At 42.5% G+C, this 26,769-nt stretch overlaps 2 protein-coding genes across 2 annotated transcripts in view; one reads left to right on the top strand and one right to left on the bottom strand.

Annotated features, from left to right (window-relative positions):
* LOC6544515 (elongation factor-like GTPase 1) overlaps positions 1-26,769 on the top strand; it is a 73,015-nt gene that overhangs the window by 3,073 nt on the left and 43,173 nt on the right. The window lies entirely within an intron of this gene.
* On the bottom strand, positions 75-26,396 carry LOC6544517. The gene is made up of 5 exons (XM_001973021.3): positions 24,548-26,396; positions 4,210-4,358; positions 4,030-4,108; positions 1,609-1,759; positions 75-1,388 (listed from the first exon to the last, which is right to left on the bottom strand). The coding sequence occupies exons 1-5, from the start codon at positions 26,009-26,011 to the stop codon at positions 682-684; spliced, it is 2,550 nt and encodes an 849-aa protein (XP_001973057.1). The 5' UTR covers positions 26,012-26,396; the 3' UTR covers positions 75-681.

Genomic DNA, 26,769 nt, shown 5'->3' with positions numbered 1-26,769 from the left:
TTTCAAGTCGTTAACCGACTAAACTCCAAAACTTTAAACTTCTGCAGGTAACCTCAAATTTTAGGAAAGAGACATTTTTTAAATAGTATTTTATTTAACTACTAGTAAATGCAGCTTAGGTCTAAACATAAATAAGCAACTAAATTTAGGTTAAATAATTTCGGTGTTGGTTTTTGTATTTAATTATCCTTTTGTTCATATGTTTCCTTTTTAAATAGTTTCCAGTTTTGCACCTAAACTATTCGTTTAAATCGTTAAATATTATTTTAAAAAGTTGAGGCCTTGTTTACGCTTAAATGCAAAACAAATTAATTAAACAATTAGTGCGATCGTGCCCGGGCACTTGTAATTGTTTAATTAATTCGTAAATTGTTTTGTAAATAAATACATGTATAAATATATAAATTAAGAGGGATGGTGGTATGCTGGTAAGAAGTGAAATGCCAAGTGAAATGCCTAAAAACATGTTTTTAAATTATGAAAAGCTTAGCTAATTACGTTACGTTACGCTAGACGTTACGTGACGTGAACTTCATGCTTATCGAAGCCATTTACTTCCGTGTTTCTCATCTCGTACTTCAGTCACAGTTGATTTTTGCACAGTTTTATAGTCGCCGGAAATGTCGCCTTGTGCTATTGAAATTGTATCTACTAGGATTGCTTGGTTGGTTTTTCCGGAACTTAGTCCCAAATGATGCTCTGCTGGAACTCGAGCACGCGATCCCACGGGAACTCCGGCTCATAGTCGTCCGTATCGGGTAGGGATCGTCTGGACCGGCTGCCGAGTCCAGCCTCCTCCGCCGTGGTGGTCAGTTCTGCTGCCACTGGAACTGCTGCGGCCGCCGGTTCCGCCTCCTGTTCTGCCTGCAGAGTGGTCCTGGCCTCCTCCTCTGCCGCTGGAGTACTGCTGCTCGGTTGCTCCTCGGCACCGGTTCCCGATCCACTCGAAATGGCTTCGATTGGCGGCAGATCGCCGCGCCGCTCGTTGTTGCGTCCGTAGTTGCTGCTCGGGAAGTTGTTGATCGAGAACTGATCAGGACGGAAGTTGGCGGAGCTGTGGCTGCCGCCGCTCTCCGGTCTGTTGAGATACTGATACGAACTGCTTCCTCCGTTCTGGAAGCTCGAATCCTGCGGCTGGTAGTTGGAGCTGATGGCCGAGCTGCCCGAGGAGCTGCCGCCACCGTAGATGGGTCTGCCGTAGCTATCCTTCTGGCCACCCAGCGTGGTTCCCACAGACGGACGATAGAAAGGCTTCTGGAGTTGATACCTTTTCGGTGGCTGGTTGCTGGGCTTGCGCACCGAGTATCCCGGCTTTACACACATCATGCCGAATACTCGGATTCCGGGCACGCTGGCATAGGTGGGCTGGTCATGGGCCATGGGTCCCTCTGAAAAGTTCAATGAATTTAATGTGAATTTTTTACTTTAAATGTATTTAAGGCTCTGACTGAAACTTAGGAATGTCCTTTATATACGTATGGATTTCGGTTTCAGTTTCAAATAGTTAAATTGTATTTAGTACTTTATTGAGACAGCGTTTAAGCCGGCTTCAATGCACACCTCACAATTGTTAGATAGATTCTAAACTTGTTAAATGCTCAAACTTACCCATCTTGAAGTGGTCGGGACAGCGGCAGATGACCAAGTAGTGCGACTTGCCGGTTCGTGTGTTTTGGAGCGCCAGAAGGGACCAATCCTTGGGTGAGCGGCACTCGCGCATCTCGGTGGTGGCCTCGCAGGTTTTGGCCAACGTGATGGCCTGAACAGGGAAATTAAAAAATAGGGTATAAACAAATGTAAGGATAGCTTTTAATTGATCACTAATTGACTCAAACATAGCTTATTTTAATTGCAAATTAATTTTCCATTTCAGCCCCTGTCGAGCACTTAAATTGACTTGGAAAATACTTCCGATTTTACAGCCCGTGCAGTACATCACGACTTTAAGTGAAATGTTAGGAAGATAAATCTTCTTTATGGCCGCAGATGGTCTAACCCACATTTTGTTTTAGTGCAGTGTGTCTAGACGGCGGAATTGGTTTAATAGTACGCCCCACTAGCCATTCACTTTGGCCCACAGGGCAGGAGAGAAAGAAAGAAAGTTACCCCGATCCCGATCCCGACTTGGATCCCGATCATGACTCTAAATTGAAAGCTAGCATGCTAAACGCTATGAACAAGCTGTCACTAAATACGAGGTGGAAACTAAGGGGGAAAACAGGAGCAGCCAGTGCCCAGGGCTTTGGTTTTGAGATCTGCCAGACTTTAAAGGCCGGTGGGCAGGTCCAAACACTTTGCTGGCCAAATTGCTTCGACTTGGCCGTTTTGCTACGCTTTCAATTGGCCAACCTGATTGTCCTTTTAACTGATTTACAGCCTGGGCTACTGTAAGTGCTGTTCGCCGAACAGCCGAACGTTAATTTGATTGACTCCTGCGGCGCTCGTTTGCATGTCAGTCGATTGGGAAAATCTTTTCTTTTGCATCGTTTTTTTCTGTTTTTCAACCATTTTCCGCTCGCTTCATTGGCTGTGGCATTCAGGTTAATGTGGCCCGCCCGGCTGTTCCAGTTTTTCCTAACGCCCCGCTCTTGTTTTCTGTTTTCCAGCTAAACGCATTTTCATAATTTGCTGTACAGTTCCGGCAAAATGGCAAAATGGCAAAACGGCAAGTGTTGCATTTAACGGTGAAGTCAAGTGATGTGTAATTATGACAATGTCTCGCACTGCCCACACTCCACACACCTTTTACGGTGTCGGTGGAGCACTCTAGGCGACCATTAAGCCATTAGAAATGCTTTTTATTATTTAATTTATTTGAACATTTCCAAGCCACGCTGCTGCTGCTTTGCGTTTATAACTCAATTAAACGTGGGGGGAATCTAGGGAAAATCGGGCCGAAGGAGCAGATCACGGCCAGGCCATAAAGCAAATAACATTGCAATCCACAAGGTGATCTGGGAAGCTGACCTGGCCAACTGATCGTGCCTTCGGCTGGCTGGGAAGCAGTGCCTCTCCAGCGAGAGTTGAGGCTGGGGATTGGGAAATCAATTTTACGATTCGGTAATCCAGCAAATGAGGCTCAATTCCGTTGGTTTGGCCAAAAGGAGTGATCTTCAGCTGATCAAATGATATATTGCTGGCTTCCAGCCATCGTGCTTTTCCTCAATTGACCACTGCCCCGCGAGACTTTCGTGCAATTTCAAGGAGTGTCTACGCTAAGAAGCACTCATCTTCTCTAAGTATTCAATCGATTGCTTATTTTATGGTTTATTAGGAGTCAGACGTGTTGTTGCTTATTTCTTGTCCACTTGGTTCGTTTTATCAAACATTCCGAAAACGAAGTTCTACGTCTCGAAAAATCATTTATTCAAACTATGTTATTATTAAATTACTCTCTGTGCTTACCTCACTCCATTCATATTTACTTTGACTGCACACCCAAAAAGCTTTTCAATTGAAACTATTTCTCTAAGTGATCAATTAGTATGGAAGTTGTTATTTAAACGTTAAAGTGATATCAAATTTCTTTCAATAGGCATTCTTTCGAAAAACTGTAAGGTACACATTACGATCGAATAGACTTTTTCCAAGATAATCTAATAAATCTCAATAACTACTTCCCATGCAATGTCGAGTATTTCCCGAAAAAATTATTTTCCGCCCTTAAACATCATCCAAGTTTCGAGCAATTACAGAACATGAAATTCGTGTCTTTTGTCAGCGATCTGCTCTATTAAACTGCCAATGATCCTACTGATTCCATCTTGCACTAACTCATTTAAAAATAGATCAAATTATATTTGTGGTCAGCCAGCGAAGACTTCGATCTCGACTTCCCAGAGATCCGGAGTCGTGCCAGCGAGAACCTGCAACCATCTATTGAACTAATGATCAACCGAGAGTGATCTAACAAATGATCTGGAAATGCCTGCTGTCAGTTCCACTTTCGGTTCCCAAGGGATCCAACAGTCGTGGCCCCTGGGCAATTATCTAAGTAAGTCGGTTGGTATGAAATGGGAATGAGCTCACCTTCTTCTTAGTATCGCCAACCAATTTTGTGGTATGCTGATCATCTTCATTCAGACTGGCCGAGCAGGGATCACGATATCTGTGGAGCAGATGGGGATTAGATTCGCAGGATTAATTAGAGCCTGGTGGCGGGAGTGACAAGTGGGTAGGTCCCATTTCCAATCTACTATAACAACTCACCTTGATGGACAGGCACACAGTGGTTGGGTGTAGTTCAATCTCACGTAGACTGCGTTACAAACTTGCTGAATGGCACACTCGGGCAGCAGATAGATGTGCTGATTGTGCGGATAATAATGATATTTGGTCGGTTTCGCTGTCGCCGTTTTCTGTAAAGTGAGAAGGAGCAATGAGTACGATGATATTCAGCTCCTGTTGATTGATGTGGCGAAAAGGGTTTGCACACCTCCTCCTCCTCCTCCTCGAGCCATTTCCTCCTTCTATTTGGCCAGCAATTAAAGTTGCTCTGCTGGCCAGCTGGCAAATATTTGCTCCTTGGAGGCAGAAGGTGTCTTGTCGAGGTGTTACAAAGTGTTGTTTGTCTACTGCCAGCTTTCTGGCGTGGATGAAGTGCGAAATTGACGCTCCCCCAGTTGGATTGTTATACCCATCCACATTCCATCATCCCAGGCGGACCAACGCCCTGCCAAAAGTTTTCATTTCGCACAGTGTGGGCCAAAGTCTCGTCTCAGTTAGCAACTGATTGTTAAAGACGTAAAGCACAAGCTGATAGCAACCTACAGGAATCTGAGGTAGTTAAAATGAATTCGAACGGCTCAAATGAGGTTCTTGTTTGCAAATCATAAACCAGTTAAATTTATATACGCCTATGTCATTTGTAAATATTAAGACGATGATACTTGTTAAAATTAAGAAACTAAACAACTTCTTCCAAATTGATCCATATCGATGTTTGAAAGGGTATTCAAAGTGTCGTTTTTGTTGTCGTCTTTGTATCCTGGGAGACGCGAAGCATAAAAAAGCAGCAGGAAAGACGAGACTGCCCGCCTACCAGGCATTCAAGCACTTTGAGCTGAGGAGAGGCGACTCGAGCTGAGTTGATTTGAGTCGCGTTTAGTCGAGTTGAGCTGGGAGCTGAGTTGCCTTGGCCAAAGCAGGTTAATGGCAAACGAGACCCTCACATAATGCCACACAAAATTGCTTGGCTCGCCTTGCAACGCGCCTTTTCCGTTGAGGAAGGGGCAACAAAGTTATTAAGAAATTGATGCAACTTGAAGGGGAACACGTAAAGGCGTATATATATAGACATATGTATATATATATGTGTATGGTAGGTAACCCTGGGTAACCGGGTAAACTGCCAAACGCACTTTTACTTGTAATTTCCAGACATCTCCCTTTCGTATCCCATGCCACCTGACCCAACCCATCAGCCACTTCCTTCCTGCGACCATTTCACAGTGTGTTTTCCCCGAGTTGTTTTTCATTTTGGAAAACTTTTACCGACAGCTGGGGGAACTCAGGATACTCTCTCCCTTCATTTAATCTTTCCCCTTGTTTGACTATTATAAAGTTTTCGCACTCGAGTTTTCTTTGACTTTACTTTAGTCGGCGTTCATGACGCAATCGATGGTGCTTTTCATTTCAATGTGCTGCATTGCTTTTCCTTTTTAGGTGGTCTTTAATTATTTTGTAATTTGTTTGCTTGTTTATCAATGCGTGTAAATGGATACTTGGAAATAGAAAGGGTAATCAGTGGGAAGGGCAGTTGAAGTCTTAATGATTTAAGTTTCTGAAACGTGGCTAGATTACGAGGGAATTATACTCATTGAGAACTTAATAAACTATTTTTATTATTTGTCCTTTCATTTGTTTTTACTTTTCCATTAACAATTCATGCTGTTTACCTCAATTCTCGTTTGCGCGGAGCTGCAAACAGCTTTCCATTTGGCTAACAATTTATCGATCTAGTTTACAGGCACCTTGAACCCCATTTTCCTTTTTCTAGCGCCCCACTCCATCTCCAGCTTCAACTGAAACTCAAACAATTCCCTTTTCCTACTTAGCACATAATTGAACGGAAAGCATCTTTGGTTTAGGCCAAATTGCCGGGCCATGATTCGCGTGGAATGGAACGGTACTTCCCATGTCAGTCATTTGCCATTCATCCATTCATTCGGCTATTCAGCCATTCAGCCACTCAGCCACCTACTGTCAGGTAGGCCTGCTTTCTGGCAAGAGAGTGATTTACACTGACCCTGACCATTATTATTGAATTTTTGCCGCTTGTACTTTGGCTTTTCTTCGGGCTGTTCCAGCGTTTTCAGCTTTTCCGTTTCCCTATTTGGCGTCAGCTGGTTGTCGCTTCTGTCCAAATGTCCAAACTGTCGCCGCCAATGCCTTTGTTTCCACTCCACAGCCGTGTTGCCGTGTTGCCGTGCGGCCTGTCTCTTTCACTTTGGTTAAGTACATTTTTAAATATTTACCGTGTACCAATGCAGCGGGCGGAAAGTGCCTAACTAGGCCCTAAGCCCAAAGAATTTTCCACGAACTGCAAATTAAAGCGTTTTGTGTTGCTGTGTTGTCCGCTTTTCACACAGGTTAAAGTTCAGCCGGTGGCAGTTAGCAGTAGGTACTCCCTTGCCCCTCCAGTTCGTTTTCAGTTTTTTTGTTATTGGATTTTCAGTTTTTTTCTGCCCCTGCCCACCCAAGTGCCACTTGAAAATCGTGTTCTCCGATGCCAGCTTCCTGCAATTTGGACTGCAACTCGGAGTCGGAATCTCAACGCGACCTTTCGCGGGTTGTGTTTCTTTTTCTGCACTTCGTGTTTTGGGTTTTTTTTCCAACGTTTTTCTTGTAGTATTTTTGGAGTGCCATGAATTGCGTTTTGATTGAAAAGAAAGTGACATTTCCGTTGATTTTCCTTTTGCCGAATGGCTCTTTGGCTCTTAAAAGTTTTCCTTTTATGCAACTCGCAACTCTTTCTTTCGGCTTTGGATGCTAATTTGTTTTTCTATTTGCCATTTGCCCGGCCAAATGACGCGGGAAATTTTTCTTTTTGTTTGTTCCATAACAACATTGCATGGTAAACAGCAAACAACAAACAGTAAATTGCAGTGGCAATCGCAGAAACAAGCTGTGTGCAACACGACGTATGCGTGATTTGTTTGCTGATGAATGCCTGACTTATTGACTTGTTTCGATGGACATGATTGCCACTTGATTAGCTGCGTCTTGATGAGCCACTGATGGGGGAAATTTTGGCAAAATATGAGTGCAAACAATTGTTTTTGGGAGCCTTGATTTTTCGTGAGAAACTCAAGTAAAGCCTATGCTTTACTATGAAAATTTGATACAGATATTTATTTCGTTGCAATGGAATGTAGGATGTTCGGCACTTTACTTGAAATAGTGTGCAGTGATTAAAGCTAAAGTAATTTAAACAAATACAAATAACTGCAAAATCAGTAAACTTGGATTTCAAATCAGATATTATCGCTACAACATGTTATTGAAAATCTTGAGTTGCTGTCCCAAAGTCGAGCCCATACTATCTTCCATTTGGTGATGAACCATTTTTAAAATGAGAAATTGCTACATTTGTCTTTCTCAAGTTGATTTCCCCAAGTTGATTTTCAGTTTCTCTGCCTTTGTTTTTGCACCTAACAAGCTTAGCAAACAATCCTGCAGGCAGCAGCACTTCTCAGATTTCAAGTCCTCCGGCCATACGAGACTTAGCCCCATCGCATTTCTTTGCGCACTCTGCACAGGCGAATATATATCTTTAAGCCGAGTCGCCATTTGGAGGCTTGATTTATGCCAGCAGCTCGAAATTTGCTTTTAATGAGAGGCGGCGAAACAGAGGAGCCAAAGCTAAACGCATGTAAGCGACAGCAGCGGCAGCGGCAGCTTGTATCTATATATCTTGCAGATGCGAAAACCCCGCCACTTGTTATTCAAATCAGCTTGAAGAAATTCAGGAGTGGAGAAAAAACAGTCACATGAAATTTCACCGCCTTGACTACGGATAGAGATACTTCTCAGGCTCAATACCAACGATTTGAGTTTCAAGACTGAAGACTTAAGACTCAAGACTCTCTTATTCAGATTCAATGGAAATTTGCATGGCTACGGCCGCAATTAATAAGTAATTTTCATTTCATTTTCATTTCGAAATTTGATTTAATTACGTGAAAGTCTTCGTGTGTCTCACACCTACCACTTTCAGTGGGAAAGAACGGAAAATTAGTTGCCATTTTAAGGCATTACTCAGTTCTCCCTCTCAGTTTGTTTGTTATTTAATTTTATGCTCGAAGTGAAAACGAAATTTGGTTTTCAAGTACTTTCGTTGAAGTTCTGCGCGCTAGGTTTGTTTTTATTGTTATTTATAAAGCGTGAAGTTTCAAGTAGTTTGTCTGTCTACTCACGGATGTATCTTTCTTTTCGGCCCAGACCTTTTTCTTTTATTTGACACGACAAGCTACCGAAAACCTTACACTTGCACACTTACACATTTCACTCGAGATTTTGTGTAGTTTTTTTTTCTATTTTACCCCTGTTAACTGTAGTTTCTCATGCAAATCCCGGCACAAAGCCGTTTGTTTGTTTGTTTGTTTGTTTACCATTATTTATTTATTTGTTTGCCTAACGCTTTTTCCTCTTTGCGCCGGGCAATTGATAATTATCATCATCATCGCTTTAGCCATCATCATCCCGCACAGCATCCAACCAAAAACCCGGTAAAAGTCATTCGCATCACAGCCTCAGTGTGTTGGAAACTCCAGCTGGGCCTTTTCCTCTTTCTCGATTTCAATTGCTTTTTGGTCATTTGGTGTTTTCTGAGTAGCCCCAAGCTCTCGTAAACTCTTAACACTCTCAAGTTGTTTATGTCCGCAGGTTGTAATTAAAATGTTAAATAAATCGTATAGTCTGTGATTGCCGATTGATGAAAACTGCATGCCAGAGGATATATTGCATATGAACTGAGTGTTTGCTTAGAGTTGTGTTTATGGATCCTTCATCATAAAAAGGCACATGGGGAAAAGTAATAATGAGTAATAATAAGTGTAGTAACATTTCTCGTTTAATATGTAAATATTTTGTAATTAGCTGTTCCCCGATGTCATCGTCTTTTTTTCCGAATACAAATAGTTTGGAAATAAATAAGGAATAAAGCACTCATACTTCAGCATTGCATTATTTCTTGTTTGCTGTAAAATATTTAACTGCTAGCTACTTCCCTAAAAGGCCAATTGTATTCTCATAAATTGAAAATTAAAATCTTGGGGCCTTTTAAACTATTTGTCTTACTCAACGACCTGTATAAGCAAACACATTCGGTTGATATTTAACCTTAACTAAACCAAGCCACTCTTCCCTATATGCATCCCAAACGGAGCAGTGCTATTCTAAGCCCCCGGCTCTGTTAAGATCTTTCGTAGACATTCAGGCCGCAGAACGCTGGCCAAAGTTGCAAAGTTGGCTCTTTGCAGATGCGGCCTTCTGCGCTGCGCATGCGTAACTGATATCCATCTTAGGCGGTGTTACAATTTTTTGTTTCTGCGCTGTTATTCCGCGCATAACTTGTCAAACGGCAACAAAGGGGAGCTGTGGTGTGCCGCACCGCGATGAAGATGAAGATGGCGATTGCAGATACAGATTGCAACAAAGAAAGAGGTAGCAGATGCACACGAAAAAAGAGATTACTCATACTAATGATCCTAACTTTATATAACTAAAATTTGGGAAAGAGCTCTGCGGCACAGTTCATAAAAAATGAAATATTAAGCAAAATAATAATCTCCGCTGAATAGGTATTATTTCTTTCTGTGCACTGTGAAAAAACCACGATGCATACAAGGCAATTACATGATTTGGCTGGCAATGGAAAAAGGAAAAAATTGTTGAATAATCCAACAGCAGCCACCACATTCCATACCCAATTCAAGTCGTCGGCCAAAGACGTGTTCATAATTGTCATCTACGGACTTTTCATCATCATGAAACTGAATCGAAGAGTCGGAATCAGAATCAGAATCGTTTAATGTGTCAACCGCAGAGCGAGCGTTAATTTGTTCTAGTGTGTCTCTAATGCCATTCGGGCCAAGAAAGGGTATTTCTGTGTTTGTTCATAAGCCCTGTTGGTCAGATGCTCCGGATTACATTTGGCTTTAATGCCCAGTGCCGTAATAATAATATTTTTACATTTCTTGCCCCTTTCTCCTTACTTGGGTGTTTTTTCTCGATTTTTTTTTTTTTCATTTTTTTAAACACTGCTGCTGGCCGAGTTTATTGTTCTAGTTTTCGTGGCCATCGGGGTCTGGTCCGGTCCTAAACAGTTCTTTCGGCTCGTTGGTTAAGGTTTGTTGAACCTTTAATGACTTTAAATGCCGGCTATGATACGGTCTTTAATGCACGTTTATGAGTTACTCCGGACCGGCCTCCGTTGTTTGGGACACTTTGTGGGACAGAATTAATGTTGCTGCCATTACGGTAACGATTCGGTCATGACACCAAGGGGAAGTCTGATATTAGTCGGTAATATTACTATATGGGGCTAGCCGGATGCTTGGTACATGGCTTCTTAAGGCCGGAATAGGCTTACTTTTGAAATGAGAAAGTTTAAGGTAATTTATTGGTGCTACTTTCTGCCGATTCTCAGCTAAATGTTGTCGATATGCAAGACTAAACTTTGTAATATTATTATTAATGTCGAAAATTCAGACAAGACTTTTTCAATTATCGAAATGAATTGAGATAACGTACTACGGATTTGTAAATAATAATTTTAGCTTTGATTAAAAGTTCCAGTAAACTTCTCAATAGCATCTCGCTTTCTTTTCGCTTTCATGTACAATTCTATCAAAAACTCACTTTCCTCATTCAAATCTCGATTAGCTATCACTTTCTTCGGCGTTCTTTCGCAGTTAACTCATAAAAACTAACCCAAATAGGCCCCAAATCCAGTCGCTTTGTTTGTATGTGTGTTCAAAGCAAACATGTCGAACAAATTCACTTAAGAAGCGGAGGAGCATGGGTGCTTGAAACGAATCCATAACCATTTGATGGCCTACACTTCAGGTCTGGTCGTTTACCCCGAACAATAGTCCGGCAAAATGGTCTAAATGTTTTGGCTTGTTTGTTGTTATACCGCTTGTTTTTACCGCTAAAACGCATAATAAACTCTACGCCAATCTGGGGTGCCAAATACCCGGACTTTTTCTAAGATTTTGGATCCCTCTTTTTTGGTTTCCGAATCACGTACTCTAAATGGTCATTGTGGTGGAGAGATGTTTACCTGGAAGAAAGAAGAGAAGGCAAAGAAAGCGAAATTAGTATGTGGATGTGTCAAAATAATGGGGAAACATTTAGACAAAATTGCAAATAAATTTGAGCTAGAGCATTTGCTCAACTCAACTCTTTTATGATTGAGATTTAAATTTTAATGTACGCCAGTTAGCTTACAAAAAGCAATAGCAAAGAAAGCTAATTTCGTTTATATATTTTAAGCCAGAGAAAAATAAGTGATTGACATTGTGAGGAGTCTAATAAATGATTTAAGGGTCATTTAAGTGAGCTATTTACTTTCCAGAGGTTTCAAATTAAAGTGGAAAACATCCAGAGACTGCAATAATTCCCTTGTCGTGGCTAATTACTGCAGCTGTTTGCTTTGTCTCGATTCTTCAGAGGCTTCTATTTAACATAATGTGCAGTAGGTTGGCTCTTCTATTCGCCGACATCTTCCTCTTTGGTTTTTGGGGCCTTGGGGCCAAACACTTTCTTTTATTGGACTTTCTTCGGGTTCTTTTTTCTTGCCTTGCCATTTTTCTCTATTTTATCAAAGTAGCGCACATTGCACATCTTATTCACCGCCTCCTGCCACGCCCCCCACGGCCCTGGGGTTACGTTTCGGCTTTTGTTTTGCATCTGACAATTTACTTTTCGCATGGCTTTTTCCACGATGGAGGCCAGCGAACAAAAAAGGAGGTGAGAGATAAAGATGCCGACATTACGCGCTTTGCATTTTCCATTTTCCACTTTACATTTTTCCCTCTATCAGTGCGATGTGTTTTTTATTTCTGTGTTAATTATTAGCTTCCGCTCCGAAGGGAACACGCTGCAGTGATTCCTCTTCTGGGGCAGAGCTATTACACTTGGCTAATGTCTGTATTAGCCAACTTGCAACAAGTTGCACGAGCTTAGAGCGGAATGCGAATGTGTTTCCAGGTACCCAAGTTGGTGGTCAGGGAAAAGACCGCTCAAAGCAAATGCCATTTTGCCGACACTTATGATGGAAATCTTTAGATATAGCAATTATCATGGAGGTGTAATTCAGACGGTTTTATATTCTTTTGAAAATGTTTTTTTACTAGTCATAAAAGTTTATAGATACAACTGTATATCATACCATCGGAGGCTTTAAGGCGTACTTTAAATTAATTACTTTCGTTCAACAAGGTAATTTAAATTGAATTTGTTGTTGTTTACCGTTTAAAATTATAAATACCGAACGGTGTATTTATCTCTTGTTTAGGAAATGTAAATAAGTATTTTATTAGAATTTCTTTAAACTATTTTTTTTTGCACATTTTGATACATAAATGTGTATTACTTCTCGATACTTTCGAAAGGTAGTAATTCACCACTAGCTGCTCAAAACAAGTGACAACCATGACTAATGTTTCCATGACCGTAAAAACTCGAAGTCGGCAATATAAAGCGAATTCCTAACCCTTTTCTTGATCTTCTCCTTCCCAGAGGAGAGATTGCAGGAGAAGAACTCGTAGATACGTTGATGTATCTGGCCAACATCTTCACTCCTTTGGTCATTTGTAATGTGCGACAGATTTTGTGTTTTGCTCGTAGAAGGCAATTTCCACAGTCGCGAGCAATTTGGATTTGCATTTGGTGGTCGCCGGACCAAAATGGACCGAACAGATACGTTCGTTGAGCTTAACAGTAAAACCAATCGGCAGCCAAGAATGGTATCTAATAGATACATGGCTGAGCTCGGCATTTACAGCTATCAATCATAATTAAGTGAATGATAATCAAAATGGACAGCATTATGAAAGCTGCATCTCTGTGAGTTTCTGAGATTCTGAGTTTCCGAGTCTCTGGTTCTCTGGATATCTGAGCTCCAGAGTTTCTCAGTTTCGGTCTCGGTCTTGGTTCTCTATTATTATGGATAATGATAAAGAGCCGCAGATCGAGCGGATCGGAGAGTCTTCTGGGCTCATTCTGCAGTTCGTTCCGACTCCATCTCGCAGCACCGTTATGCAGGTCAGCCCTCTTTTCTTCTTCCCCAACCAACCCAAGATGCAGATGCATCCGCAGCAGCAGCAGCAGCACAGCTCAACCTCATCTCGTATGCAAACGCAGCGCATTCCTGTTGCGATACGAATGTATCTTGTATCTACCATTGACATGCCAACTGCCTGGCTGCCTGACTGCCTGCTTGGCAAATTTAGCACGCTATGATCTAAAGGCTGGCTGGCTGGCTGGCTGGATGGCTGGCATTGTAGCTTTCATTTTGCCAGGTGACAGCCAACTATGAGTGGTTACAAGGCCCCCAGTTTCGCAGCTTCAGTCTTTCTCCATTCTCCACTGGCAGGCACATTAATTTATTAGTTGCACTTGCTTGTTGCACTGTAAGAGATACGCACACGTTGAGATACTTTTTGCTGCAGCCCCATAGCTCCATAGGTACACGGCTATAGCTCCGCAGATCCAGTGCTCCACCGCAGGTCCGTTGGCGTTTGTCGGTTGACGGTTGTAACCGTGGCTGGCTAGTTGTCGCCTCTCAAATTACCCAACTCCGCTGCTCAATTTCAAACCGTTCAAACCGGCAGTCGGTGGCCAGTGGCCAGTGGAGCAACCAAGTAGAGTCGCCTGCTGGGAGAGGATGCCACCACCAGTGGGTCTTGCCCAAACGGGAGGATTGAGTCCAGCGAATTGAGGTTTACGCGTTGGCGTTTATCGTGTTTTATTGCCACTTGCCGCAGCAAACGGGATATTCTTATGTGCTGTAATTTAGGAATTTCCTGAATAAATTTCCGTTTATCTTCCAGTACTTTTCTCATGATTTCATGAGCTCTAAATTGATTTCAGATCAAGGATTCCTGCGACCAGCCTCGTAGTTCTCCTGGCAACTCTAAAATGAAGGCATTCTCTTTATTTTATTTGAATTTCACAGCAATTCGCTGCGCATAAACCTGTCACAATCGGTGGCATCCTCATCTACATCCACATCAATCCTCGTTGTGTCCTATGGCCAAATGCATCCACTTGGGATGCGGACTACTTTGTTGCGCCTGCCCATCATCCTGGCCATATCCATATGCTAGAGCAGTCAAACTCGATATTGCCCGCCTATGTAAAAAATGTCTAGGGCGAGGGATTCGCTCATTAATTTTCGCGGCCATCCTGGTCGTCCGGTTTTTCGGAACCGCAGTCTATGGAGACTATGGAGCTGGTGGATGACGTTGATTGAAGATGCGGTCGTGTTATGGGTGCCTGGGAATCTGGGAAACTCGGCCCGCTTTTGCCATCGCCTTTTTGCCAGAAACGATTAATAAAAGTGTGCACAAGTTGGGTTCCGTTCCACGAAGTTGCGAGTTTTCCCACTTTTCCTATGCTCTGCGATCTTTGAACTCAATTAGTGTTGTCTGGCCAGGAATCTCCAGGAGACTACCACAAATGACACATATTGGTCGGGGCTTGTATCTTGCATCTTGTGGCATAAATTTCCATTTCAAGTGCCACGCCCTTCGCACACGCTTTTAGCCCACAAAGAAACTTTTGCTTTTCGGCGCTGCCCGCCCGATGAGGATGATGATGATAAACTTCGATGACTTCATGATGATAGGGATATGGGAACGGGTGGCTGCAGTTAGAAAGCGCATTTTTTTGAAAGCAACCCCCCACCCACTACCCACTCAGTCGGACACAGCGTAATTGAAGCCTGCCGTCGGTTTTGTACCCTTTTTGCACCATTTTGCTATTTGCGGTTTGCCAAGCCAGTTAACCACCAAGCAAAGCTCCCTCCAAAAACTATCTGCACTCGCAGTTGACCAACTCAATTTTCTTTGGCGAACCAAAATCCAAAAAGGAGTTTTGCGGCTTTGTCCATTTGGTGTGCTGCGTATCGTGGCCAATTTGTTATTTTAATGATTTCGATGGAATCTTCGCACATAATTGAGCCGGAGTCCTCCTTCGCGGAACTTCTGTTTCTGGGAAAGTACGTGGTGGCTGTGGAACTATCTGACAAATGGCCGGACAAACACTGGCCAACACAAATACAAATCGCTCTGACACAACCCACAACTTGCTGAGGTTCCAGCAATGCTAAAACAATATTTATCCATGCTGCAGCGGCAAGCACTTATAATATCCGCTGGCAAAAGCCTTTCCAATGGGTTTTTACCCACTATATCGATGGGTGGCTGTCTGATTTGAGCCGACTTTGGGTTCAAGGAGTTTTCGCCTCCAGCTGCAGATTCCAATACGTTATTCCCCATTTGTGCTGTCTTTTTCCTCGGTTTCGGTTTTCCTGGCCATGGAAATTGACACTCCACCGGCTTGTTGTGCCTCGTTGTCGTCGTCTCTTATTAAAAATTGTGTCAAGTTGTCAGCGGCAACTGCAACAGCAGCCACATGGGTTGTCAGTGTTGGTGGTAGATGGCCTACAAAAAACCGAAATCAAATACGAAAAACAAAAAACCTGACCACACTGGCTGTAAGTGGAGTTGATGGAGTCAAATGCACTTCGAATTTTCCACAGCTCACCGAGGAAAGGAAAATGAACATGTTTTCAACTCTGATTTTTATTGCTTTTGTTTGTTGAAGAGCTTTGATTGCAAGATGAGCAGCTGCGGAATTTCACGTTATGCTTCGAGTTGATTGAATAGATTTAGTTTCTATTGATTGTATTTCGAAGCTTAGTTTGCACATTTTTGTACATTTAAATGTATTTCCCTCATATGGGGTAGCAATTATGCAAAGAATGCTTGTCTTGTACATTAATCTACTAATATTTTCACAAACATTACAATTCCCCATTTCCATATCATTTTAAAATGAATTTTATACTTATACGCATTGGAAACTGTGTTCGGCCTATCTTTCGTATAATTTGTGAGCCCAATCTCCATCGTAGGCCTGCTGCTATTAATTTTAATCGCAGATGAGCAATCATAGATCTACAAATTAATTGCACTTTCTAAAGAAAACTATGGGCAAAACAAAGAAAGCAATCCGGTAATTTGGCGATGAGCCATAAATTCGAAAATCAAAACTCGATTTGCGGTCGAGAGCAACTTTGACCCCCAAAAGGTCTGTGGGCCAAACGTTAATTCGGCAATTTCTATGCTCGCCTGCAATTAATGGGAAAGATGGAGAGAGGCTTTCCTCCTTCAGATAATGTCGAACATGCAACCAGCGTCTTTTAAACCACTCAAAACTCGAATCTCAATCACCACAGACACTCACTCACGACAGGTGAATGCAATGAACGATCGAAATAATGTTTGAAAATTGTATTTTGAATGGCAAATCCACAATGCGAAGCGTTCATAATACCCCATCTTCTTTATTTCCAGCTGATTTCAGTGGAGCAACAACTTTTACTCCAGATTGCCGGGGTGTTGCACTTGTTAAATTTATGTCTCGGTTCGTAGAAAGTGCCAGTCGGCCAGAAGTAGTATCTTCTATAGTGTAAAATGTTTTGCAGGTCCTGAAATACTGGTAGCATTTTTCTGGGTGGCATTTGGAGGACATTTAAATTGCTAATTCGTGGGCGTGGTGGCCCCTCTTCCAAAGGTCCTGCGTTGCAACTTTTGCTGCCGCTGCTGCTGCTGCTGTTGCATTTATTTATGCTTTCTTGTTTTGCTTATAAATTGTAATTCCCTGTCCCCAACTTGAAATGCGCAAAAAGTTGCCTCTTCGCCGTTTGGGGCGGGGTGCATAATTTGTTTGGTCTAGGGTAGAGTTTGCTCCTTGGCATCGACGGGTCTTGCTTTATGGCAGCCACTGTGTTATAAAATTGTTAACAAATGGCCTGGCTTATGGTCGGGCATGAAGCTTATGCCCCTTGTAATGGAGATTTTCTGGCCTTTAGTTGGCCCAGAAATAAATGTGAATTTGAGTGCTAGTCTGCGCAGTAAACAGCATACATATTTTAGAATGCAGCATTTGCATTTTCTTTGTACAAATTATTTATTAAAATAAATTGGTCACGAAAGTAAGTAGCCATTCTATCTTTTAGGATGTTAATAATTTAAGGCTCTTAAGGAAATTAAGTCAATCTTCTTTGCATTTGAAGTCATTAAATAAGTGTTGTTCGTGTATACATATAATATTTTTGTATGTGCTATTTGGGTAAAGTAAGTCATTTTGATTTCTCCGCAATTTTTCGAATTAAAAGCCACACAAATTGAGCCAAATAATCTGGATCGTCTAACTGTCTGGCCAACGAAAGCGAATCGAAAACCACAAAATTGAGTTTGGTTATTTCTTGGTTCCGATTATTTCGAAAAGTGCATTTGGGTATTAAATTTATAGACCATAAATGCTAAAAGGCTTGCATACCCTCTCGCCAGTCTTATAAATTATTTATCAATTCGATGTAGCAAAAGGCAGCAGCAGCGCCAATTGAATTAGCCATCAAGATGCCAAAGAAAAAATCCTGGATTTAAAAAAAAAAACCAAATACCAAAAACAAAGAAAAATGTGATTTAAATGCAATTGGTTTTCCTCGCCGCTGTTGTGTTGCAGTTTTTTGTACAATTACACGACCTAGAAAGCCAAAGCGGCAGAAAGTTGCTAGATAGCTAAAGAAGAAAGCCAAAGACGGAGTCTCTTGGCCAAAAACTCCGCGAGACAAAGACACAAATTCGATGGCCAGGATCGAGAAGAAGATGAAGATGAAGTTCGGCGGGGGCCAAGTGGAATGAAAGATGTTGGAAGTATCTCATAGGTTGCCCGGGTCTTTGTAATGCAAATAGCTGCAGTTGTTCCAACTGGTGGGCATTTCGAGGGGTTTCCCCCTCACTTGTAGTAAAGACATTTGCAATTAGTTTGCCAAATGCTGTGAGATCTTAATTTAGTCGTGAGTCTTTTCAGGTTTGTTTTATCCGAACTTGATGTAGTTGGTTTTTGGCAGTCGGCCTAATGACTATTTACACTCTCACTCTTTCTTCGTTGCGGAAAAGAGAGCGATCAATGGAAAGTGCAGCCCTCATTAGTATATCAATGTCTTGTAGCAACACGATCTGCATGATCTTTAGGGTCCCATTTAAGGGGTATTCCCGGAGTTAGAGGGGCATTTATGGGTATTTATGTAAAATACCATTTCTTACGTTTTGCCAAGGCATCGTGTAGTCGATGTCATCAACATGACCATCGACATGATGGTTGATGGTCATGTTTATGGGCTATCTATGTCCACAAAAATGATGGGAAAAATAACATGTTATCTGTGGATTTTTGCACTTTTATGTTTGGTTTGATAGGTATGCAGAATCGTTTTTGGGACACTTCGTAAGTACATCATATCTGAAAGTCATCTTTTGGCTGACTACCTTATTCAGCAAACGTATAATATATCCTCCATCTCATTTGGTGATGACCTTCCTGGGATTCAAAAGCTATAATTGAATAGTGTGCGGCGAGATAAATGCCTTGCCAAATGGCCAATTCTGGATGCTCAAGTCATTGCCATAAATTGGGCATCGTTCGATAAATTATGGAATGGGCACAGTGGGTATTCACTACCCAGATACCAAATACATAGATATATGCCCGCGTTCTTGGGTTAATGAAAAAGACTTCTATTTTTACTCCAGCTTTTTCCCTTTCTTTGGTCGGCTTTAATGGTCTTTGTTTTGCCTTTTGTCTTGTGAATACGACCCTTTGTCGGATTTCACTTTTCATTTCGCATTTCTGGGATTCTGCTTTATGGTGTCCGGTGATGACCAATCAAAGAGAAATAATTTTCGCCGGCTGGCCAAATAAATTACAGTTATTAGTGGGTGAGATTTTTGAAGAGGCCACACGCCCATTTATCCCCCATAATTGCTAGTAAAAGTTTTAATAAATCATCGCAGAAACCGAAAAAGAAAACCCTTTCCCAAAACAAAACAAGCTGGTTAGAAAGCCCGACAAGATTGGCGGCTTCTCTGCTTTCTTCTGCCAGCCGGATTGTATTGGACTGGATTGGATTGGATTGTCGGAGCATTGTTCGATTTTCCTAATCATATATGAGTGCATATATCTGCCCCTTTCTTGGCTTTCTGCATCACTGCTTTCATTTGCATTCGCTAGCAGATATGCAACTTCCGTTGCACTGAGCGAATATATCAATAGGATTTCTTTTTATGCTTAAGCCATTTGGTATAATGTTTTGTTGAGATAAGGTCGGCGGTATGCAACACAGAGTTAGCAAGCAGTTACTTTTGTTAACTTCTAAAAAAAGTAGAATATATCATAAACAAAGTAGTTACTTAAGAAGCACCCTGATATCTCAAAGTAAGCTAGAACATGAAGCTAATCTACGTAACGATGCATTTAGACTCGTTTTCTCTGAGTGATGGCAACTTGCTACCAGTTTTCCACAGCATCATCATCATCACCATTGTCTTTGGGTTATCATCGTTTCACCGAAAGACTTTCCTTCTGCGCAATCTGAAATTAGCATAACTTTGGGCGTCTAATGTCTTTGCTCTAACGGTCAGCTTCAATCATCGCTCTGCCGGCATGTGTTTGTGTTAACAAGCAATTGATAAAACAAAGCGGTAAATGTTTAACCCAAACGTGTTCGGATGGAGGGGCGTTCTTGTAGTTTCCCCTAAAAACCTGTGCTTGGTATGTTTGAGCTGGAGTTGCGGTATAAAAGAGTTCTTGATGTATGAGCTGTTGACTTCTCGATTAGAGAGCTGATGAGTCTGAACTGCCTGGGGAAAATTTGTGTAAGCTGGTGAGATTTTCCATGTTGATTTGCAGAAGGCTCGGTTTAGGAAGGGGGTTTTTACAGAAACTCAGCTTGGCTTGGATTTCTTCAATGTCTTTTTTGAACTCTCAATTCACAATCATTGATATGTTTTAGCTGTCATTTTGCACATTCAATAAGACTATCAAAACGTCTAATTTTCATGCTTGATTGCCCCGCATTTTCCACCCGCCAACTTTCTTGGCTTTGTTGAAAAAAGCCCACACACACGGATTCACAGAGAGACCCCGCTAAGTGCACTTTTCCATGCTTCTCCAGGTTGTCAGTCATAGGCTGCCCAAGTCACGCCTTCTTCCGCTGTCCACATGCTTCTATATGTGTATATAGGGAAAATCGGCGGCAGCTGCCGATGTCTGTTAAATTGTTAGACAACAAATTTCACGCTCTTTCACGAACCGTAGGAGGGTTTTCCTTTGTCTTTGATTTGGCACCGCCTTCGTATATTTTCTCTTTTTTTTATTTTTTCGTTATGATTTCTAGAAATCCACATTAACTGCAATTCACTTTTTCAACATTATTTTTCATGTTTTTCATTCGTTACATACTTGGCTGCCAAGGCTGTGATTATATGCTCTATGACTTGTAAAATTGTTAGTGTCATTGCTTTTGCAACGAGGCACGAGTCGAACTTGGTTATAAGAAGAAAATACCATCGAAAGTTGGGTCGAAAGTGATCGAATTGGTCTGGTTACCATGGATAGTTTGCAAGAAAAGGTCATAAGCAAAGTTTCGAACTAACTAACCGAACAAATTGTGTGCAGTGTTTAGGTTAAGTGAAATTATCTAGGCAATTTGACGATATTATAAATCCATTTTGTGAACTAGTTTTTCATGACAATTTTGTAGTCTTATATGCTAATAGTGAATACTTTGTTCTAGTAATTTAATTCAATTTAATATAAATTGGATAAATTGCTTCTTAAGAATGTTCTGTGCATATTCTCGCTCTGTTGCGTTTATATTTATTTTATATTATATGATCTAATGTTATACAGCTACCTTAGCTATGTTTTTGAGAAGCGCAAAGATATATATATATAGTACTATATTATTTGTAATAAAAAACCAATGGGTGATAGATCATAATACCGCTTTTAAGAAAACCCGGTACAGCCCTGCCTTTGCGCAGCATAAAACTGCAGTTAAGTCTTCCTTGGCCTCTGTGTGTTGCATACGGCAAGCCTATAATTAATTATTATGAGTGGTGGTCTTTCCGAAGCTTTGGCTCATGCCAAGCCTCTGGGCTTCATCATCCTCCCCGATAATTAGCCGAGTTGGAAGCGTGAAAAAGTCGTATGTTGGTGGTTGCATCACCGGAGTTGTGTAGGATGAGGGGAGACGGAGAAATTTGCAACTCATGCGAAGAAGATCGCAGCCGGAATCAGACATGACCTAGCCATGGAACTAGCTAACGAACTAACGGTGCCTTGCCCTCTATAATTAAGCACAATCGGTTTGTCTATACAAATCAAACAAAATAGATTTCGGTCTTTAGCCCCATTTGCAGTTCTAAGACGATTGTGTTTCGCAAAGAAAGCGTGTAAATTCAACTGGCAGCGAAAGTTTTCCTCAGCTTGTATTATTATTTGTATGCAAATTAGCAAAGAAACGAAGCCCAATTCTTTTGTTGGCAATGTAACAATTATGCTTTCATCTTTCGATTGTTGCCAAAAACAAATGCTGGATCAAAGCGCACAAATCTATTTAACAATGTGCTAATTACACGCGGTCACAGTGCTAGATCCAAACCAAGGCATTCTTCATAGTTTGCTTTTCCTCTGCGGTAACCGTAAACAAATCTTCGCTTAATCGTTAATTTATGATATTCCTAGCGGTAACCGACAGCCGGCAATCAAGACCCAACCCCGAGCTTGACGCTCCGCTGACCAAGCGTCATCATCTTCTGGGTATTCTCTTCAGATCTGACCATCACGGGTCGCTCATAAAGTTCTTGCGATGAGCGCCGTTGTCTTGAGCAGCATTGATTCGATTTTATGACCTTTCGAAGCCCATTAACATGCTGGATGCTCGAGCATTGAATCGTAATTAATGATCACTTTTCACTTTGTGGCTTTCAGTTCGATATGTTTACTGAATGGAATGTTTCCAAAGGCTTGAAGCTGGGTGTAGCAGGTGTTGTATGTGTTGAGAAATGAAAACATACATTGTTAACTGCATCCCCTCTTCGGAAGCCACTCGTATAATCTTTTATTTGGACAAGAAAGTGCTGTGTAGTACACACGATTAGCCATCGCCTAAGCTTAAATCGTTGAGAAGCGCGGAGAGAGGCGCTGTGTTCTTAATGCTCTTTAGCTGGCAGAGTGTCTTTTGGTTTGATCAAATCCAACATCCATGGGAACCACCTCATTGGATTGGCTCGATGAAAGGCTCGGATCCTAACTTTCCCCAGCAGACGGACCCAAGGCTAATCCAACTCATTCTAAAATTCCACAAACATTCCCAGTGCGTCAACCATAATCACATCCATTCACAGACTTTACTTAAAACGGCATCAAACGACGCTAACCGCACAAGCGCAGTTCGATTAATCTGCAGATCAATTGATCCAGCAAACAAACAATTAAAGTCTTCATTAGACTGGTCGGGGTCTTTGCAACCCATTTAGGTGCGGATATGTGACTGCCATTTTAATTAGGCACACGACCGGCATAGAACCAGTGACTCAACCACCCATGGCCAAGTGAAACATTTTCATTTAGCTTAATTCTTTTCTCATTTCAGGTAAGTCCAGGCCACTTAGAATCTTGCAACGCCAACTCAACCTGTTTCCGTTTGCTGGGTAAGTAAGTTGCTCAACCTGTCGATGATGTTGGTCGGTAGTTGGGACGCTGGAGGATACAAGCTGGGCTATGTGTGTCGTATTGCATCGATACCCGATCGCACTATGGCCATAAATTATGTCGTTGTTTGCGCAGAGTCTCTCAGGCCGACTCAAACGCGAAGTCATTCCAGCATCCACTGGCAATCATCATTGTTAGGTGCACATCAAACTTTATAGGTCAGTAGTGGCTACAAATTGCCAGCCATTCCGATGCCTGGCTGCCCAAATCATTGCCGATCCCCCAGTCAGATGCCCTCCATCTTCATCGCTGTCTCACAAACTGCAGTTTTCCGACTTGACTGTATCTAATAAGGCTTGACCAGTTCCCTTGTCCATGTCATCAAAAAGCAGAAAACAAAACGATATGCTGCGATACCAGCCCAAACAAACTGACCCACTCAACAATTGCATTGAAAGTTTCGGTTGCTTTCCAGCCTGTTCCCTTCCCCTTCTTGGCCTCCGGCTTATGACAATCGATTTGCAATGGAAAGCCAAAGACCTCGAGGCGCTCCATTTATAACAAGTGGCCAGCTTTGGCCAACTATTGAAGTCAGCACCCCTTTACAGATACAAAAACAGTTGAAATATAATCTTGTAATCAGCCAAAGAACGATATAAACTGTTTAATCTAGACTCGCTACAATCAATAGATTTGAAACACAGCATATGTAAATCTTTTCACTTTGATTGCATAAGATCAAAAGAAACCTACACAACACACCTTGCTGAACATTTTGTGAAGCGCAGAGAGAGGCCCTAGAAATAAAACTTGGTTGTGGTTTGATCTAACTATGTGAAACAATTTGAATACAATTAAATAGCTCAAAATTAATTAGTAGCTAATATGGAAGCACTCTCATGTGTTTTCTAATAAAAGCAAATTTTTTTCTCTGTGTGGCTTCGGACTTTTTGTGGCTCCTACTGTGCCTTCGATAGCTTCGTGTTGTTGCTGTTGTCATTGTCGTTGTCATCGCTTGTTGCTTTGTTGTTATAGTTTGAGAGTCAAGTTGTTCCAATAATTCTGCATTTGACATTCAACGGGGTTTTACTTCGGTTCTTCTAGTTTTTGTTTGCTTAGCCCGAAACGGTTTCCGTCTTTTTTTTCGTTGCCCAGAGATGTCTCTGTCCCGGCGACTTGGCCCATTGTCTTGGGAAATATGTACATATCTAGCTTGACAGGCGCTCGCCGCCTTTCCCCTTTCTACATTTCCCCTTCGAACTGTGTAGTTTTTGGTGGTCATTGCTAATTAAGCCAAAGATTGGCCAGTATTTTGGAAAGGAGTTATAGTGTCAGCGATCTTAGGTTCTGTTATTTATGTATTTTTTGGAGTACAGTAAGTTCATAGTAAAAATAATGTAGTAATGAACTCTATTAATATGACTGCCTAGTTGTGCAAATTTTGCTAAATGACAAATTAACTCTTTCAAGAAGGGTTAAATATTAAATATATTACTTATTCAAAATTCTACATAGAAAGGAACACCTACGATGTTCTATGCCAAAATGGTCCTTTAAGTGTATCGTTTTATTATAAAAAAATTATTCAGAATTCGGGTAATGAGAATAATTTTCAGAAGAGCCTCTACAAATTTACAACCGAAGAAAACCCTTAAGAACCTTCTTCATTAGGAAGTCTAATAATATTTTAAGTTAATATCAATTAGTAAGAAGGGAATTTTCTAAAAGCGTACGATGATGGATGCCTTACCTTGTTATCCTTGTTGACTCCTGCTCCTAGTTTCTGCTGGTAATATTCCTCCCGAGCGTTTGTGTTGAGGCTGTCGATCAAGGCCGACGCATTGACATGTCCATCATAGACCATGCTGTCATGCTGGCTGCTGTAGGTGGATGCGGTGGCTCCCGATCCTGGTGATCCTGCTGCCGCCGCCGAGGATGAGGATGCTGCTGCTGCTGCCGCTGCCGCCAATGGGATATTGGCCTGGGGAGTACGGGTATATAATTGCTCGATGGGCAAGGCAGGAGCTGCTGAATTCGTGGTAGCCGAGGGAATAGATGCCGAGGACGGGTTGGATGAGCCACCTCCGATTGAGGGTGTCACCTTTTGCAGGGGCTTTGCTTGCTGCTGCTTCTGCTGGAAGCTGTTGGTGGCCAACTTCTGTTTTTGAGTGGTGCTGCTGGCGGCGGCAGTGGTGCTGCTACTGGGTTTTGAGGCCGCTGCCGCATTAGCAGCTGCCGCACTCACGCTACTCGGACGCTGACCTCCTCGTTTCAGGGCGGCGGTGACCTTGTGGGCGAAGGGTCGCTTGGTGGCCCGATTCTTCAGTTTTCCCATGGTGGTCAGCGTGCGCTGCTGACTGCCCGCATTCGCGGTGGTTGTGGTGGTGCCATCGGCATCATCCGCTGCCGTTATGGCCGCTATGTTGTTGTTCGATCTGGCTGCTACAAATTGGTCATCGGGATCAGTGGATTCGGTGAGGGATTCATCACTGGTGGTCGCTGCCTCGGATTGGGTGGTCAGATTGGGTGAGGTGGTCTCTCCCTCCTCATCGGTGGCCTCCGATTCCGATTCCGCTTCCTGCTGACTCACATCCGTGGTCGTGGGCATTTCCTTCATCATGGTGCTCATGGCAGCCTGCTCGTTCATCGTATTCTGCAGCTCCAGCAGCGTGGTTTCGTCTAGGATTAGGGTGGGATCCGTTTCAGCTTCGGTGGCTCCAGTGGGCAGTTGTGTGCTCTGATCGAGCATCTCCTGATCCCGCTCCGTTTCCGCTTCTGTTTGCGTTTCTTGGGTACTGGAGGTACTAGTGGTGGTACTACTACTGCTCTTGGAGGAAGTAGCTTCCTGCTGGTTAAACTGCTGCTCCTCAATGTCCAGGGATTCCTTGAGCCTGGCCACCCGCTCCACAATCCTGGCCAGCATATCCTTCTGCTGCTCGGGCAGATTTTTCGTATCCAACTCTAGCAAGCGATCGTATTTACGGATGTTCCTCTTCACGGTCTCAATATCCGCCCGGGTTTTGGCTGAAGTTAAACCGGGCTTGGGATTGGGATTGGAGCGGGGCTGCTCCTGGAAATAGGTCCGTGCCCGGCGGTTGCTGTAGCCCACCAGTTCGATGACACCTGGATAATCCGCAGTGGAGGAGGCGGCAGTGGATACCAAAGCAATCAGGGCCAAAAAACAGCAGCTCCAGGCTGCACTTAACCGCACCATTTTGACCAAGATTGCCGAGTTTCGTTTTCTTCAGGTTTTGTGTTGGCTTATACTGAGGATTTCTTATTGCGATTTTTCGTACTATTTTTTGGCGTTTTCTTCTTTCTATTTTTTTTTCTTTTACTTTTTGCACTCGCGATTCACGTTCGGTTTTTCTTGTATTTCTCGTATTTCACTCGCTCTCGTATTAGTGTCAACTAACAGTAACTCCAAATCTTCGGACACACAGACAGACACACACGCGAAGTCCAGAGTCAGGAGGAGTCAGAATGGCAGTATCTTCTACCAGCTGGCTGGGACACTCTGCTTTTTGGCCACGATCCGCTGACTTCTAACGTCGGATTACAAATGTTCCAGGCCGTTGGACGGCAGCGTCTTTTAAAAATTTCCAAGCGGAAAACGCGGCGCAGACTTTTCTCCCAACTGGAGCTTCGCTATGGTAGCTTCTTTCACCAAGTTCATGGCCAGACCGGTTTGAAGCCAACATGTTGCGAGCCGCGATTGCGATTGGTATCGTCGTCGCAACCGGCGAGCGGAGAATTCGATCGGAGAGAATCCCGGAGAATCGGAGAAGTATATACATATGTATGTTTAGTTGTGAGAGAAGAGCGCTTTCTCTGTGCATGTTGCCAGCTTTTGGCAGTGAATGTTGCCAGGGCCCAGTTGACAAACGAAGAGCTCTAATTGCAACATGTTGCTGAGCTAAGCCATTAGGCCGGGCACACGCCTTCCTTAACGTATCTGGCGGATACGTATCT

This window comes from Drosophila erecta, unplaced genomic scaffold (assembly GCF_003286155.1).
Source record: "Drosophila erecta strain 14021-0224.00,06,07 unplaced genomic scaffold, DereRS2 tig00000021-arrow-pilon, whole genome shotgun sequence".
NCBI lineage: Eukaryota > Metazoa > Arthropoda > Insecta > Diptera > Drosophilidae > Drosophila > Drosophila erecta.
The sequence above is the reverse complement of the archived record's forward strand: the minus strand, read 5'-3'. Positions and strand labels throughout refer to the sequence as shown.